This window comes from Gadus chalcogrammus, chromosome 11, assembly GCF_026213295.1.
Source record: "Gadus chalcogrammus isolate NIFS_2021 chromosome 11, NIFS_Gcha_1.0, whole genome shotgun sequence".
Lineage (NCBI taxonomy): Eukaryota > Metazoa > Chordata > Actinopteri > Gadiformes > Gadidae > Gadus > Gadus chalcogrammus.
In genome coordinates, this window is record NC_079422.1 from 21,069,640 (window position 1) to 21,086,047 (window position 16,408).

At 44.8% G+C, this 16,408-nt stretch overlaps 2 protein-coding genes across 4 annotated transcripts; both read left to right on the top strand.

Annotated features, from left to right (window-relative positions):
• Positions 1–471: 471 nt before the first annotated feature.
• Positions 472–5,437, top strand: LOC130391700 (myelin-associated glycoprotein-like). 2 transcript variants are annotated; one of them, XM_056601950.1, is made up of 12 exons: positions 472–509; positions 711–798; positions 1,332–1,706; positions 2,111–2,410; positions 2,686–2,785; positions 3,087–3,125; positions 3,211–3,243; positions 3,429–3,464; positions 3,856–3,885; positions 4,044–4,103; positions 4,540–4,585; positions 4,674–5,437. In XM_056601950.1, exons 2-12 carry the CDS (start codon positions 753–755, stop codon positions 4,740–4,742), a joined length of 1,134 nt encoding a protein of 377 aa, XP_056457925.1. In that variant the 5' UTR covers positions 472–509; positions 711–752; the 3' UTR covers positions 4,743–5,437. The 2 variants fall into 2 exon arrangements, with proteins under 2 accessions (XP_056457925.1, XP_056457924.1); XM_056601949.1 differs by lacking the exon at positions 472–509 and having other exon boundaries at positions 538–798; positions 4,674–5,436.
• Positions 5,438–6,149: 712 nt separating this feature from the next.
• On the top strand, positions 6,150–16,272 carry LOC130391688 (sialoadhesin). Of its 2 annotated transcripts, XM_056601928.1 has the most exons (14): positions 6,150–6,244; positions 6,388–6,447; positions 6,704–7,084; positions 7,603–7,890; positions 8,749–9,048; positions 9,501–9,872; positions 10,296–10,601; positions 10,953–11,249; positions 11,338–11,379; positions 11,737–12,084; positions 12,473–12,769; positions 12,869–12,980; positions 13,731–13,781; positions 13,930–16,272. In XM_056601928.1, the coding sequence occupies exons 2-14, from the start codon at positions 6,402–6,404 to the stop codon at positions 13,964–13,966; spliced, it is 2,877 nt and encodes a 958-aa protein (XP_056457903.1). In that variant the 5' UTR covers positions 6,150–6,244; positions 6,388–6,401; the 3' UTR covers positions 13,967–16,272. The 2 variants fall into 2 exon arrangements, with proteins under 2 accessions (XP_056457903.1, XP_056457902.1); XM_056601927.1 differs by lacking the exon at positions 6,150–6,244 and having other exon boundaries at positions 6,263–6,447.
• The last annotated feature ends 136 nt before the right edge of the window (positions 16,273–16,408 follow it).

Here is a 16,408-nt window from a genome sequence, read left to right on the forward strand (position 1 = left end):
GGGCAGTCAACACGTGTCAGTGCTGTTATGTGCCAACTCGTTCAATACATGTTCCTGGTCTGGCACGGCCACACCAACCGCAAGACGCAGCCCGACTCCGTGTATTCTTCTATGTACCTTCACTTGCAACAATGTTCCACTAGTTGGCGCCATTTTTCCAGGAGTTACGAGAGAAATCGTAATTTTAAGACAAATGTAGGCACTTTACCTAAAAGGTCCAGAACAGTAGCTTTAAAAAATAATAAATTAGTTTTAGGTGCTGAAGAAAAATTAGTTGCAACCTTACCCGGTCTCCCCTATTTTAGTACAGTGATTCACTACAATATTGTGAACACACATTTAAATTGTAATCTTTTCAGGCTAAAACGATTTTGGTTTCCTTTGTCATACGAATGTCCTTGTTGTCATGGCAGTATCTTGGTTTTCCCCTAGAGGACCACACTGTTGAGTTTCAACTAATTTACATAAAGAGCTTCACACTTCTACTTTGTCTGGCCGAGGAGAATCAGGTTGGAACACTTTGACTTAATGTTTGATTTTATTTAGAATTATTGATGGTTTTTTATAATACGTTTCCATGTGCATTTACCAACACACATCTTCATTTATTTTTGTTTACTTTTCATTAGTTTACTTATTCATTTTAAAATCTTTACATTGTGTGTGTTATAATATATTTTATTCTCTGCATTTTGAATGGTTCTTTTAAGTATCTGCATCCCTAAAGTTAATCAGTGAGGATTGAAGCAAGTATGAGTAGAGACACAACCGTCCTGCTCGGGTGGCTGCTCTTACAAGGTAAATGCTTTTGGGTTAACTGCTTTTTGGGTCAAGGGTTAAAATGATCGATGCCACAAATTTAATCAAAGTAATTGATCGTTCAGTTGTGGAAGTTGTGGAAGCAAAATACAAAAAAGGCTTGGTAGGTACTTTGGCTTAACTTTAGTTAGGTACCGAATCGATATACTTTCATCCTTTTTAAGTATCAATTTAGTACAATATAGTACAAAATCATGTGCACTTATCTCACATTATATGACAAATCCTTTTTAAAGATCTTTTTCACATTTAAGTTTTGTAACTTGGCAACAATTTAACCCTCAGCCATAATGACGGAAATAATTGTGTGTTTTAATTAGACCTTTTCATGTGAGCCTGTCAATAACAATAATAATAACAATGACAATAAACAGAAATACAATGTCTGATAGGCCTACTTCCTTTGTTGTAAAGTTTAACCTAAGTCTTGGACATACACAAGTAGGTCTTCCACTGCTAACCCTAACCCTAACCCCAACCCTAACCCTAACACAAGCCTGATGTGTTCCCAGCTACGAGCCGCACTGCGTGGTCAGAAGACTGGAACGCCAAGGTCGTCCGGGAAGTAGATGCTCTGGTCGACTCCTGTGTGGTCATCCCTTGCTCCTTCACATATGGAGTGCTTTCCCGCGCCATGCTCAAAGGCAGCTGGTTCCCGGAGGGGGATAACGAGCAGTACATCTTCCAAGAAGACAGTACGGTTATCATGGATGAGTTTAAAGGCCGCACAGAGCTGACGGGACGACTCACGAATGGGAACTGCACCTTAAAGATAATAGAGGTGAAGGATCACGACAACGGCCCCTTCTGCTTCAAAGTAGAAATGAGTGATAGGACTTTGAAGACCTCTGACCTTGAGAACCACTGCGCTCGCCTTAACTTGCTTGGTAGGTAGTGTCTGTGTAAATGGTAAATGGGCCGCATTTATACCGCGCTTTTCTAACCAGTGGCCACTCAAAGCGCTTTACAACATTGCCCAACATTCACCCATTCATGCACACATTCACACACTGACGGCGGTGTCCACCCTGCAAGGCGACAGCCTGCTCGTCAGGAGCAGTCAGGGAGAGGTGTCTTGCTCGGGGACACCTCTAAACTCAGCTAGGAGGAGCCGGGGATCGCCTCACCCTAACTGTTCCTTAAGAGCTGGCTATCGCCCTGCGTGGTTGACTCCGCAGTCAGTCAACATGTGACCGTGGGAATGAATGTTTGTAAGTCGCTTTAGATAAAAGCGTCAATCCCCTCGATGTAAAGGTCTTCTAACTCTTTTGCTTCCCCTCCTCTTTTGCAGCAGAACCCCCCAAACCTAAATTAAATACTCTGAGGAAGGCAATCCAGGGTGAACCTTACACCATCTCCTGCTCTGTGGCCCACACCTGCCCGGCCCATCTGCCCAACATCACCTGGAGCCGGCCCTCCACGGACACGGGGGTCATCAAGATCAACAAAGACAACGGCAAGGGCTCCTGGGAAATGGAGTCCATCCTGACCTTCATCCCGGCCGCAACGGACGACGACTCAGAGCTCAGCTGCACGGCAACCTTCAACGGAGGGGTGACCTCCTCCTCCACGCACCATCTCTTTGTGAAACGTGAGTGCAGAATGGCGTCTTCAATCAAGAGCAATGGTCCATGCCTCATGGCTGTGATGAATGCATGTCTTTGATCATCCTGTGGTTCCCTGGAGTCAATTACATGTGACATTCAGTGGAGGAATTGTGGTCTGTGAGTCTCTGTTCATCCGGGACTTGTTTCTGTTCCCAGGTAAAGAGGGGGATTGTTTCTGTTCTTATTGTTTCTGTTCTCTGGTAAAGAGTTGTATTGTTTCTGTTCTTATTCTTTCTGTTCGTATTGATTCTGTTCCCAGGTAAAGAGCTGTACCTGCACATTATCCTTCCTCTCGTTGTCGGCCTTGGGACAGCTGTGGTCTTTGGAGCGCTCTGTGTTCTAATGAAGATCAAATACAAGTGAGTTCCGTCCTGGTGAGAATCCACACTAGCCTGTAGCCCAGGAGGTAGAGAGCGTTGTGTGGATTCTGGTTGCTGGTTCTATTCCCGGCTAAGTGTTGTGAGTCCCTGAGTAGAGCTAACTGTTGGCTCTACCTCCATGGTGACAGCTCGGTCAGTGTATGAGCGTGTTTATGAATGGGTGAATGTTAGCCACTGATTGCATGTGCTGTGAGTGGCCACAGGTCCGAATGGTGAATTAAAAACTGTCCATATACCATATCAATTAGCTATTAATATTATCCTTCTCTAATTGCATAAGGAACCGTATTGCTGATCTTCAAAGCAGAGGAAACGGCAGGCAAGTAAAAGGATATTGTGACGATTAGATCGGTGCAGTCAGGTAAACAGATGGGTTCATCAATTCTGTTTTGCGTTTATATTAGATTGCGGAATCAGCTTTCAAGAATATCGCAGAGGTGAGTGAACAAGTCTGATTTGGTTTCATTAAATCATCGATGGAGACACAAATCTATTGAGTGTAAAACATGTTTCAACACCATCCATTGTGTCTGTTGAACATGATCTTATTATCATCCATTGTGTGTAAAACGTGATGACATTCAACAACATGTTATCGTTGTTGTTTGTTTCTTCATTTTAGGATGAGCTCCAGCCGCTTCATGCCCTCTCGTCCGAGGTCAGTACCGTCTGGAGATCGGTCCGTTCTCAGACGGACCATGTATACACACAATGTACACATGGAAACCCTCTTCTAAGGCCATGCGTAACCGTTCCATCTGGCGGTGCTGATTACATCGTGGCCTATGTTTAGACCTTGGTTTAAGCCTGTGGTTTCTGTTCTTCTTTCCGAACGAACATGCTTTTCAGCCGGTCCCAGTTGTGTAGAAATAAAGAAATATAGAGATGAGTGTTGAGATGAGAATAACGTGTTACTCAACCATTCCAACCTTTTCCTGACGATGTAAACCTCCCAACAGGAAATGCGTGGTGGTACTCCATGATCCTCTGTTCTGGGTTATTTTGAATGATAAATCACGTTTTCGTTTTTTGTTGTTTTTTCCTTGCAGGGAGCCGGTAGATTTGAGTGCTTATGATATGTAAGTGTCCCCCAACAGTTCTGTTATTGTAATTAAGGCCCAATCCCATTTCTACACCTTACCCCTTCCCCTTACCCCTCCCGCTTGTTTTGAAGGGGTAGAAATGGGATTGGGCCTAAGTGTTTGGTACCCTTCTTGATCATATCGTTCACTTACAGGCCGAATAACACTGCAAAGAAACAGAAAATCTCGAAACCCCGCTGTCCATCGCCGAAGAGGTACCACAGCTCCCTTCTTCACATTTAGCAGACGTTTTTATCCAAAGTGACTTACAATAAGTGCATTTGTCAGAAGATAGAGAAACAACAATATATCGCTCTCGGTACAGTAAGGATGTTCAAAGAACCAAGTGCCAAGCACTAACAATCGCTAGATAAACCCATTCCCTGTTTAGAACAAGGATAGCTAGGATAAGACTCTAAACGATGTCAGGTACTATTTTTTAAGTGCAAGGACGTCCAACATACAATAAGTGCATACGAGGGATCTAGGGGGATGGTTGGGGGGAGGGTAAGGGGGGAGGCAATGCAAAGTCTAGGTGAGAGTCTTCTCTTGCGTTCACATCCTCGTCCTGCTGAGACCTCTTAGCCTCCCTGCTGGTCCGTCTAATTGGTGTTTCTAATCAACGCTTTCCTTTGTGGCGATGGTTTCCAGTCAGCCGGGGTCCTTCTCCAATCGAGGGGCGACTGGTGACGACCGGGTATGAAGCAATCAAATAATAAAACGATAATTTCCCCTTAAAAACTGCTCCGTCATCTCTGACACCCGGGTGATGTTGTTTCTCCCAGGGCTTCGGTGATTCCTGTGACGATGATTACACGAACACTGCTGACCTCAACATTTATGGAAACCTCTGAGCACAGCGACTTCCTCCGTGAAGAGATGAGAGGCTGTGCTCCAATCTTTTGTTGGTGTTCAGTTCCACTTCGACTCATTAGCATTTAGGGTATTTAGCAGACGCTTTTATCCAAAGCGACCTACAATAATTACATTTGTGATAAGAAGTGGAACAATATATCGCTGTCGGTACAGTAAGGATGTTCATAGAACCAAGTGCAAGTACTAACAATCGCTAGGCTAACCCATTCCCCGTATACAGCAGTGATAGCAGCTACTGCAGATGCTACACAATTAAGTACTATGAATCGGGCATTCCAGGGAATTTGTTTTAGCTCTACTCAACTGATGCTCCTAGGCTTTGATTGTTCTCAGAAAACGTACACCGCTTTAGATAACGACCAAATGTTAACATTCTGTCACATGGTGTGTTATGTTTTGTATGCGTTATGCTGTGTAAACATGATCTCCGGCCCTGCACAATAAAATGTCCCTTCCATGCTTGAAATCTCGGTCTCATCATTCGTGTCGACTCTAAAACTCGAATCGTCTGGTCTATCGGGTTTAAGTAACTGAGTTATTAAGCAAGAAGATACTTTATTCATCCCCTTGGGCAAATTCAGGTATCCAGTAGCTCAACAGACAGTACAGTTGAGAAAAAACAAAATGGACAAACAGTAAAAGTCAACCAAATAAGTCAGTAAAAGTCAATAGAAGGTGAGCAATTAAGGGCTGCTCCACGGTGACTGGGACACTCGCAGAAGTGATGTGCTATGCTTTTTTAGTAAGAACTTATTCTTTGAGTTTCTTGCTGTTGGTGTCTCCCACCCCTTCTCCTCATAGTCCTCTCCCTAGTCATTTTATGAAAAAAGGTAAAAAAAAATTGCAACAGAAGCAAACTCGAAGAAACCCGTCAGGGGAAAGTTTAGAAAAAGACCCAGATATATCCTATTCGTACGCATATTTATTATTTTTCTCACTTGAATCGGGTAAACATTTTAACCTTTAGATATCCCCGTGAAAATTACTGAGTTGATTATTTACATCAAGACAAACAAAAAATGTTGAAATTGTTTTTTTAAATTGTTTGTGATAATTATTATTATATATAATTATTATGATTATTCTTTATTTTTATTTAAAGTATTTTTTTTTCTGGTTGGTTGTTTCTTGTGTTTACTGTATTTGTAACTTGCTGTTCTTTGAAAAGGATTAAAAATAAAACAATAAAAACATTTGAAAAAAGAAAAAGACTGGACTATTATAGTGTGTCAGTGGAAAACCAGACGTTTCTCTGAAATGAAGAAGTTAAACCCTGAAAGGAAAGTTTAAAGGTTAAGAAAGGTTGGATCCGCTCCATTTCTCGCGCTCACAGATGTCTTCTTTAGCTTATTGAACCGTGAAACCAGTTCTATTCTTATCCTGTGTGTGTGTGTGTGTGTGTATATGTGTGTGTGTGTGTGTGTGTGTGTGTGTTTGATGAGTGGTCGGAGCGCTACACATTAAGTCGACAAGATATCAGGTAAGACGCTCTTTTCGACACTGACATAAATGTTGATAACTTATTTTTTAGGGGAAATAAATCCTAGAGGAGAATCAATTATTCCTCTTATGAATTGCCTGCTATATTTTTTAAAAACAGTTGACATAATTTCATGGTGTTAGGTGTTCATAGGAGGATGGCGGACGTTTTGCAGCATGTTCTTCTAACCATGGTCATTGCAGGTACATCACCTTGTAATATATATTGATAATAAAATCAAAAAAATGTTTGAAAGGTATCAAGGGATTTTGTGTGTGTGTGTGTGTGTGTGTGTGTATTTTTGTGTGTGTATGCATATTCATGTGTATCTGTATGTGTGTGTGTGCATGTGTACGTGTACGTGTACGTGTACGTGTTCGTGTGTGTGTGTGTGTGTGTGTGTGTGTGTATTTTCATCTGTACCGGTATGCGCACATATATGTGCGTGTGTGTAAACAGGGTTCCTAGTCTGTGGTTCCGGGGCCTGGTACGTCAATATGCCGAGCCACATCAAAGCCCTGTGGAAGTCCTGTCTGGTGATCCCCTGCAGCTTTGACTACCACTGGGACCCCCCCAAGGTCCCGGGCCGCGTGGTGTGGTACCAATACGCCCGGTCCAGCTACCCTCTGGTCTACGATGCCTGGAACAATAGGAAGGTCATTTCGAAGTTCTCCGGGAAGACCAGTCTCGTGCGTCACGGGCCCCGCGACTGCAGCCTCCAGATCTCCCGAGTGGACAGCAGCCTCCACAGGGAGAAGATCTACCCCTGGGTGGACCCGGAGAACGTGGGGTGGAAAACCTACAGGTTCTATGACACCACCGTCACCATCCAGGTGGAGCGTGAGTGAGGGGAAGGGGCTTTGAACCACTGTGTGTCCACGTGTGTGTTTGTGATGTGTGTGTTCATTATGGGTGTTTATGATTAGTGTGTTCACGATGTGCGTGTTCATGATGTGTTCTTTCTGGGTTTTCATGATGTGCGTGTTGTGTGTGTCCATTATCTCGGTTCATTGAGTGTGTGGGTACATGATGTGGGTGTTGTGTGTTCAGGATGTGTTCTTTGTGTGTGTTCACGATGTTTGTGTCATGTGTGCTTATGATGTGTATGTCCATGATGTGCGCGTTCATTTTGTGCGGGGTCATGTGTGTGTTCATGATGCGTGTTTATGACGTGTGTGTCCATAATGTGTGGGTGTTGATGTGTGTGTTGTGTGTGTTCATGATGTGTTCTTTCTGTGTGTTCATGATGTGTGTGTTGATAATGTCGCTTCATGGAGTGGGCATTCACGATGTGTGTGTTCCCGATGTGTGTGTTGTGTGTGCTTATGAGGTCTGTGTGGTGTGTGTGTTCCCTCCAGTGACAGCCGAGCCCCCAAAGATTATTTTCTACGGGGAGATGAAGGTCGGCCAGTCAGTGACTGTCCAGTGCAGTGTGGTCCACACCTGTCCCACCATCCCTCCCACCCTGAAACTCAACATCGGATCCGAGTGGTCCAAAGTGGCCACCGAGTTGCTGCTGGACGGCACGGCCCGGACCACCCTCACCGCCTCCCTGCGCATCCAGAGCGTCCAGCAGAGAGTGGACTGCTCCGTCCGCCATCCTGGAGGTCTGGAAGCCACGGCGTCTGATAGCTTTGAAGCGGAGTGTAAGTTAAAACATACATTTTACATTAAGGCCATTTAGCAGACGCTTTTATCCAAAGCGACTTACAATAATTACATTTGTCAGAAGAAAGAACAACCATAATATATCGCTGTGGGTACAGTTAGGATGGTCATAGAACCAAGTGCCAAGCACTATCAATCGCCAGGTTAACCCAATCCCCGTATTCGACAAAGATAGCTAGGACCATAGATTAAACCCTTGTGTTTCCATAGATTAAACCCTTGTGTTTCCATAGATTAAACCCTTGTGTTTCCATAGAATAAACCCTTGTTGTGTTTCCATAGATTAAACCCTTGTGTTTCCATAGAATAAACCCTTGTTGTGTTTCCATAGATTAAACCCTTGTTGTGTTTCCATAGATTAAACCCTTGTGTTTCCATAGAATAAACCCTTGTTGTGTTTCCATAGATTAAACCATTGTGTTTCCATAGCTAGAAGGTTAAAAAAAATGCTAGGTACTATTTTTAAGTGCTAGGATGTACAACATACATAAGTGCGTAAGTGTTGGGGTGTAGGGGGTGAGTGTAAGAGCTGTTAGCACGTTGCAGACGTCACCATGCTAATCCGATTTATTAGTGCAATCACTTAGCTGTTGTATGGTTTCTTACGAGCCACTGGGCGGCATGTGGCTCCAGGAGTTTGAGCGGGTTGGCTGGTAACCAGAAGGTTACAAGTCCGATCCCAGGCTCCCCCTAGTGTGTCGAGGGGTGTCCCTAAGCAAGACAACTCACCCTTTCTGCTCCCGACGAGCTGGCGGTGTTGTAAAGCGCTTTGAGTGGCCACTGGTTAGAAAAGCGCTCTGTAAATGCAGTTCATTCCCCGTCCTCCGTCCTCCCAGGCTCCTTCCAGCCTCTGCGCATCGTGCCGCCGTCAGACCGGATGTTTCCAGAGGGAAAGGTGAGCAGTGTCTCCTGTTCCGTGGAGTTCAGCTGCCCCAAACACTTGCCCACCCTCACCTGGAACTATGAGGGCATGCCGGCCACCCTGCCAGTCTCCATGGTGGGGGTGGGCCGCTGGAGGACGCGGTCCGAGCTGAACTTCACCGCGGCTGCCCAGGACCAGGGTCGACCGCTGACCTGCTTCGCACGCTTCATAGGCGGGCGCCGGCAGGAGGAAAGCATGACCATACAAGTCAAGAGTGAGTAGAGACACGGACACACCTTGTCTAGGGCTCTCCCAGGTCTACGGAGGGGGATTCGGTCCTCATGTGATTATTATTTTGGAGTTTTGTCTTTAAAGTCAGAATTCTGACTCTAGACTCGGAACACAGAGTTTAAAGTCTGAACTAAAAAGAAAATACAGGTTTAATGTTTTTTTTGGAGTTCTGAGACAGTAATCTCCGATTTCTGACTTTGAAATCAGAACTCTTTTTATCTGGATTATAGTCAGAATTCTGACTAACGTCAAAAGTGTCATATCATACGGTTCCTCATCAATGGGCTATCAGCAAGGTTTGAAAGCCAAATGTTAGAATAAATTCTCATGCAGCAGTTTAATGTTTGAAGTTTCTTTGCTGCAGCTGACTTACAGAACGTTGACTGATGTTGGTTTGTACACTGTGGCCATTTGGCTGTTTCTCCTCCCCTAAAGGGTCCATACTCTCTCGTGACTGGTCCTACGAGACCCCTGGTAGCATCACCGGCCTGGTGGGCTCCTGCGCCGTGATCCCCTGCTCCTTCACCTACACCTCCACCCGGCCATCGGGCCTGGAGGTGAAGTGGTACCTGCTCCAGCCCGACGCATACCCACAGGTGTTTCCCCAGAAACAGGGCATGGCCGTCAAGTACGCCGGGAGAACCAGTTTGCCTGGGTCGGTGTCCCAGGGGAACTGCAGCCTGTATATAGAGAGGCTGGAGATGTCCCTCGACCAGAACCGACTCTACCCCTGGGTGGATAAGAACCCAATCACGTCCTACCACGACCACAACCTCAACGATAGAACCTCTCAGCTCCGGGTCACAGGTAAGAGAATCCCTCTGTGTGGTGTTTCAACTGAAGAGATGGAAGGCTGAACCGTAGAAGACGGAGTACTGTCATGGAAATATCTGTTGTGTTTCTGTAGATTAAACATCAACGTTGTTACTATTGATAAAACATCGATGATGGGTTTCTATAGACTACGTCTATGATATCAATGTTGTGTTTCCAGATTAAACCCTTGTTGTGTTTCCATAGATTAAACCCTTGTGTTTCCATAGATTAAACCCTTGTGTTTCCATAGATTAAACCCTTGTGTTTCCATAGATTAAACCCTTGTGTTTTCATAGAATAAACCCTTGTTGTGTTTCCATGGATCGAATACTTGTTGTGCTCCCTTTGTTGTGCTTCCGTGGATTAGATCCTTGTTGTATTACCATAGATTAAACCCTTGTTGTGTGTCTATAGAAATCGCTCAACAGCCACAGGTGAAAATGAACGGTGTTCCCCGGGTGGGAGAAGAGATGAAAGTATTCTGCAGTGTCCGGCATTCCTGTCCAGCCGCACCCCCCAACCTCATCCTAGACGCTGCACCATTGGGCCGAACAGGGGGGCGACTCTCGGAGACTTTCCCACGAGAGGTTTCCCACGGCGTGTGGGAGAGGACGCTCGAACTCACCTGGACGGTGCGGGAGGAGGACGTTGGAGTGGTCTGCACTGTGCGGCACCCTGGGGGTCAAACGGCCACGACCAACCAGCGGATGACGGCAGAATGTGAGTAATGCTGCCGGGAGCTAGCATCAGGTTGATCGGTGTGGAGACATTCAGACCTAAACCCAGCCATCCACGGGAAGCTTGTGGCTCAGGAGGTAGGGCGGGTCGGCTGGTAACTGGAAGGTTGCTAGTTTGATCCCCCTTCACCTCCTAGCTGCGTGTCGCGGTGTCCCTGAGCAAGACTGCTCACCCTAACTGCTCCCGACGAGCTGCCTGTCGCCTTGCATGGTCAACACCGCCGTCCGTGTGTGAAGCATGAGTGGTTGAATGTAAGGCGCTTTGAGTGGCAACTGGTTAGAAAAAGCGCTGTAGAAATGCAGTGCGTTTACCATGAATCACCCCTCCAATCAGGTCCATTTCATGAGATCAAAATGTCCGAGGAGCTGGAGGAGTTGATGGAGGGCGTGGCGAAGCATGTGACCTGCTCCGCTTCCTACACCTGCAAAAAGGCGTACCTGGCCATCACCTGGAACTACAGTGACATGCAGAGCTTCGGAACCACCCTGGAGACCTCGGGAAACACGTTTAATACCACGTCCATCCTAACCTTCGTTCCCAGGCTTGAGGACGATGGTAAATTGTTGACCTGCACCGCCCAGTTCACCACTGGTGGTACCTTCTCAGCCTCCTCAAGCCTACGTGTGAAAAGTGAGTTGCCGCAAACCCCTTATGTCCCGTTATTTTTGCAAATATACTCTGCACATTTTAAATCAAATGTTATTTGTTCATCTTTCAGAATATAAGCAGCGGTTTGTGACGTTGGACAGTATAGATGACAGTAAGTGCAGTCATATTCCATTGGGTTATGTTGACTTGATCACAGCACAGGCCTACAGTATAAGTGACTGAACAGGTGGTATGCCTACAGTATAAGTGACTGTGGAAAGGTATAGTATGACTGATTACCAACAGGATGTAGGCCTACAGTGTGGCTGATTGCCACAAGAGTTTTTTTTTAAGTATGACTTGTTTTTCCTACGGTAAGAGTTATTGCCAAAGGGCTACAGGCCTACAGTTTGACCAATTGTCAATAAGCTGTAGGCATACAGTATGACTCAACAAGCTTTAGGCCTACACGATCAGTGACCGTCCCCAGGCTCTGGGCCTGCAGTTTGACTTGTTCCTCTGATCACAGAATCCACACTCCTGGCTGCTGATGTCCTGCCCAAAATCACAGCGTTACCTCGCTCCTGCGTGGTGATACCCTGCTCCTTCCAGATGCCGGACCACCTCACGACTGGACTGCGGGGCATCTGGTACAACCGGGAAGGGGGCTGTGTCTACCACGGGGGCCAGAGCAATGTGCTGACCCATTTCAAGGGCCGCACTAAGTTACTGGGCACTGTCGGCCATGGAAACTGCACCCTGGAGATCAATGACATCAAGCCTTTCGACAACGGCCCCTTCTGTTTCCGTGCCGAAGCTGTATCTGGCGAGGCCAAATACAGCTTCAACGACAGTTGTGTGTTTATCGTTATGCAAGGTATTCAGCTTTGTATGTTGTACGTCCTGGCACTTATTGTACAAACTTATTGTATGTTGTACGTCCTTGCACCTCAAAAATAGTACTTAGCATCGTGTAGCATACTATTCTAGCTATATTTGTTGTATAAAGGGAATGTGTTAACCTAGAGATTGTTAAGTGCTTGTCACTTGGTTCTATTATCATCCTTACAATACAGACAGCAATATATTGTTGTTACTCTTTCTTCTGACAAATGTACTGATTGCAAGTCACCTTGGATAAAAGCGTCTGCTAATTGCCCTAAATGTAAATGCAGACGTTCTTCTTTTGGGGAGCAAATGGTTAATCAGTGAGAATCCGGGGATGAGGAACCATGCCTGAGATTCTGTTTGGTTTCGTGACTCAGCGTCCCCAGAACGGCCCCGGCTGACCGCCACTCCAACCCACGCCGACGCGGGATCAGTGATCAACGCGACCTGCTCCGTAAACCACACGTGTCCCTCACAACCGCCCGTCCTGACGTGGAGCCACCCCACGAATACCGCTGTGATCGGGCACACCTGGATGGGACAGGGCGTCTGGGAGACCTCCTCCACCATGACTCTCATCCCTGAATCGGGAGATGGAACCAAGAACCTGTCCTGTACCGCCACCTTCTCGAAAAGGAGAGTCCAAGTCGCCATCGTCCAGTTCACCGTGAAGGGTCTGAGCGCCGTGTCTCTGTAGAGATTGGGTATTTTATGCAAACGCACAATTTGATTGTGTTGCTCACGCTTAATTTATTTATGTTTGCCTTGAACAGGGTCGCTGATGTTCCAGTTGAGAAGCTCTATGCACGTAACGATACCAGCTTCTGTGGTCGTCATTGTCCTCCTTCTGGCCGCTGTCATCGCAGTTTGCCTCCGGAGGAAATGGTATTGTAACACTTATTTTTGTGTGGTAGCGTCCTCTGGTCACTTCTGGATCGTGGGAACATTCGGGTTACAATAATAAGTACATACAGCTCTCTGCGTTTATATCTTCTTTAATTATAACCAACACGGCAACACAGTAGGCTACACCTGCATGTGCTCGGTCACTCGTCAATTGATCCGCCTACTTAACTTTTCCCCCCAAAACAAAAGGTGGGTAGTGGGAACAAATACCTTCTCAACAAAAGGTCGTAACACTATTTATTTAAATGTGACCCGAAAATGTATATATTTAATAATTATAAAATAATTAATCTCAACATTATAATTTAAAAGAAAATGAAATAATGCAAACAATATGAATTATAACGCGACAGTATGTATGCACACGTTTTTTTTTTAAGTTTGAGCTACATTTATCGATACTCCCATGGGCGTCGCCACAATATATTTGGGGGTAGTAGTAGTTTGGACCCCCCCCCCCCCAGCATTAAAATGCATTTCAAGTGACTTCATGAAGGTGGTTGGTCTTTGCAGTAGGGAAGCGAGTGGATTTCTATTGGTATTTGCATACCCCAGGCCCCCCGCCAAAATATGTCCCACAGGCCAACAAACGTGTTAATCTATAGCAGGGCTACTTGTTATATATGAGATCCTGCTAATGAATTTTGTATTTTTTGTATTTTTTTTAAACTGTATTAGCAGGTATCGGTATAGGGATATAACTATTATTCATCTCTATTTATTTTTTAGCAAGAGACAAACTGAAAACTTTTCGAGCCCCCCTCCTCGACCAGAGAAAAGGTAGGCCGTATTGTAGGCTTATAGGCTTGTACATTTTAATCGTTTAGGAGAAAGAGTAATGTGTTAAACAACATCCATGCACTCAACTTTTCTTCCTCCACTTTAAATAGTTTGAAACTTTGAGTTTGGTTAATTCTTCCTTCCTCAGAAGCCCAGTGGGGGGACGGGTGAAGTGGATTCGATAAAGGAGAATGACGTCATCCTGGGACCTCATCACTGGCAGTCTGATAATGTACTACCGACCTAGTCGAGAAAAACCTTCAACCACCCACAAATTAACATGACATGTGATCCACCATCTCATTGCTATTTTGGTTGTTTATGATATTCAGACAGGGGTGTTGCACAAAACTCTTGGTGCCACACAAAGGCGGTCTCTGTTGGCTCTTTTCCTCTCTTGATCCATGTATTGCCACACTTTAATTCTTATTTACAATTAATTGGGCTAACACAAACACCTCGTCTCAGCAACATCAGGAGATGAAGAGGGACACTCTGTGGCTGTTTCTGAAACTAAGGGCCATGCCTCTCATATTAAGCTTAGCTATGTATTTTTCTTTATTTGATAGATGTCTTTGTTATAACATTGTAGGTATAATGCTGATGCATTTATGATATTGATAAATCAGGATCTGGGTGATGACCGAAAGGACGAGATCGCGGGTACAAGCGGCCGAGATGAGTTTTCTCAGAAGGGTGGTTGGCGTCTCCCTTAGGGATAGGGTGAGAAGCTCAGCCATCCGTGAGGAACTCGGATTAGAGCCGCTGCTCCTTTACTTAGAAAGGAGTCAGCTGAGGTGGTTCGGGCATCTGGTAAGGATGCCCACTGGGCGCCTTCCTTGGGAGGTGTTTCAGGCACGTCCAGTGGGGAGGAGACCTCGGGGAAGACCCAGGACTAGGTGGAGAGATTATATCTCAACACTGGCCTGGGAACGCCTCGGGATCCCCCCGTCAGAGTTGGTCAATGTGGCCCGGGAAAGGGAAGTCTGGGGCCCCCTGCTTGAGCTGCTCCCCCCGCGACCCGACCCCGGATAAGCGGAAGAAAATGAGATGAGATGAGATAAATCAGGATATTCAATGCAATTATGCTCCAAGCTAGATCCCCTGATGACTGCCTTCAATCTAAACTGTTGTAATTAGCTTAAGCCATTCTCAATCGTTGACTCTTAAACCGTTGTGCTCACCCATCTTTTGAAAGAATTCAGTTATGAGTTGTTCTCCCTCAACTTGCTTTTTGTGGACCTCGATTTCCTTTTCTTGGGGAAAGACATGACTATTGTGTTGCAAATTAGCGCTCACTCATCCCGCGACTAGCTGCGTTAGTTTTTGGGCATCCTCGCAGCTCAGTGGTGTGATAATCCATTTGGTGCCTTCTGTAAGTGTAAAATGAGCCTCCACCATTTTGTTTTATAACCAACTCAAATGTTTTATTCAGCCAATTTATAATTACATTACTTTGAAACAGAATATTGCAAACAAAGAAAAACATTATCACCCAATGCTTTGAGGGAACTGGGTGTGTATATACGTTTCTTGTAATAATTTTTATATATTTTATATCTATAATAGGGTTGTTTTCTTCCTTAGTTTCTCAGTGATTCATGTTTGGTTGGATAATTGTGTTTCTGCCTTCTTACACCCTTTAAATGCAGGTTTTCAAACACTCCACACCCATCTTATTTTCTTAAAATCAGTAAAGTGTACAAACTTAGTTACGTGATTTCAATTAGTTTTCAGAAGGTTATTTTTTCATTCAACGCTGGACCATTAAAGTTACCCCCTAGTAAATCAGTCTCTGCTCTTTGACTTGGTCTTAACTGCAATCTTTTAATTAACCTTGACAAGGATGTAGCCTAAACAAATAGACAATAACATCAATACCATTCTCTTCAACAAGAAACAAACTCTAATGAAAAATCGTGAAATATAAAATTAGGTCACAAGTGCAGACTGGAAATGTATTTCTTGCATTTAACCTGTAGGGGTCTGTATGCGGGTTTTGCACCGCCCAGGTAATATAAGGCCAGGTGTGTGTTTGTTCGACACTGAATGTCAAGGGAAGAGGCAGAGGTTTAAAAAAGTCTTTCGACCGCACGCTTATTAAGTCTAGTTCTTTGTTATATAAGTTTACTCGTTACCTATAAAGGTTTTCTCATAATATTGTCTTAATTAAGAAGACAGTTTGGTTCTTTTTTGTATGGTAAAATAAACGCAATCATTTATTAAAGTCGCGAATGCTTGAAATCTTTGGAAGCGAGTCGAACTGACCTCGTCTTCTGTACCCACGGCTCAAACGAAGAATGGCCGAGACACCAACACACAGAGGCTAATTTCATCAACATGGACACCACTATGAATTCACGGCGCACAAAAAAACGCAAACATTGACAAATAAATTCCTCCTCGAACTACAATACAATTTCAAATGCACAATAAAAATCCTCTAAAAACAAAAATCCAACCATACACTTTTGATAAGTTTACATATTGAATTAAAGGCAATTTGCGCTGGAAATGTTAGACAACCTCCGCAATAAATACAAATGACTGAATATCCACTTGGCCCGAATTAATCACTGGAAATAATAATCAAGGTGGTTACCATAGGCCTACCTTACATGAAAACG

Excerpts from the sequence above, each read along its gene's own strand:
- LOC130391688 (XM_056601927.1), top strand. The coding sequence starts at position 6,378 with ATGGTGTTAGGTGTTCATAGGAGGATGGCGGACGTTTTGCAGCATGTT. Across the intron at positions 12,085-12,472 it reads TGTGTTTATCGTTATGCAAG|CGTCCCCAGAACGGCCCCGG; the intron begins GTATTCAGCTTT and ends TTCGTGACTCAG. Across the intron at positions 12,981-13,730 it reads GTTTGCCTCCGGAGGAAATG|CAAGAGACAAACTGAAAACT; the intron begins GTATTGTAACAC and ends TTTATTTTTTAG.
- LOC130391700 (XM_056601950.1), top strand. The coding sequence starts at position 753 with ATGAGTAGAGACACAACCGTCCTGCTCGGGTGGCTGCTCTTACAAG. Across the intron at positions 799-1,331 it reads CGGGTGGCTGCTCTTACAAG|CTACGAGCCGCACTGCGTGG; the intron begins GTAAATGCTTTT and ends ATGTGTTCCCAG. Across the intron at positions 1,707-2,110 it reads CGCTCGCCTTAACTTGCTTG|CAGAACCCCCCAAACCTAAA; the intron begins GTAGGTAGTGTC and ends CCTCTTTTGCAG.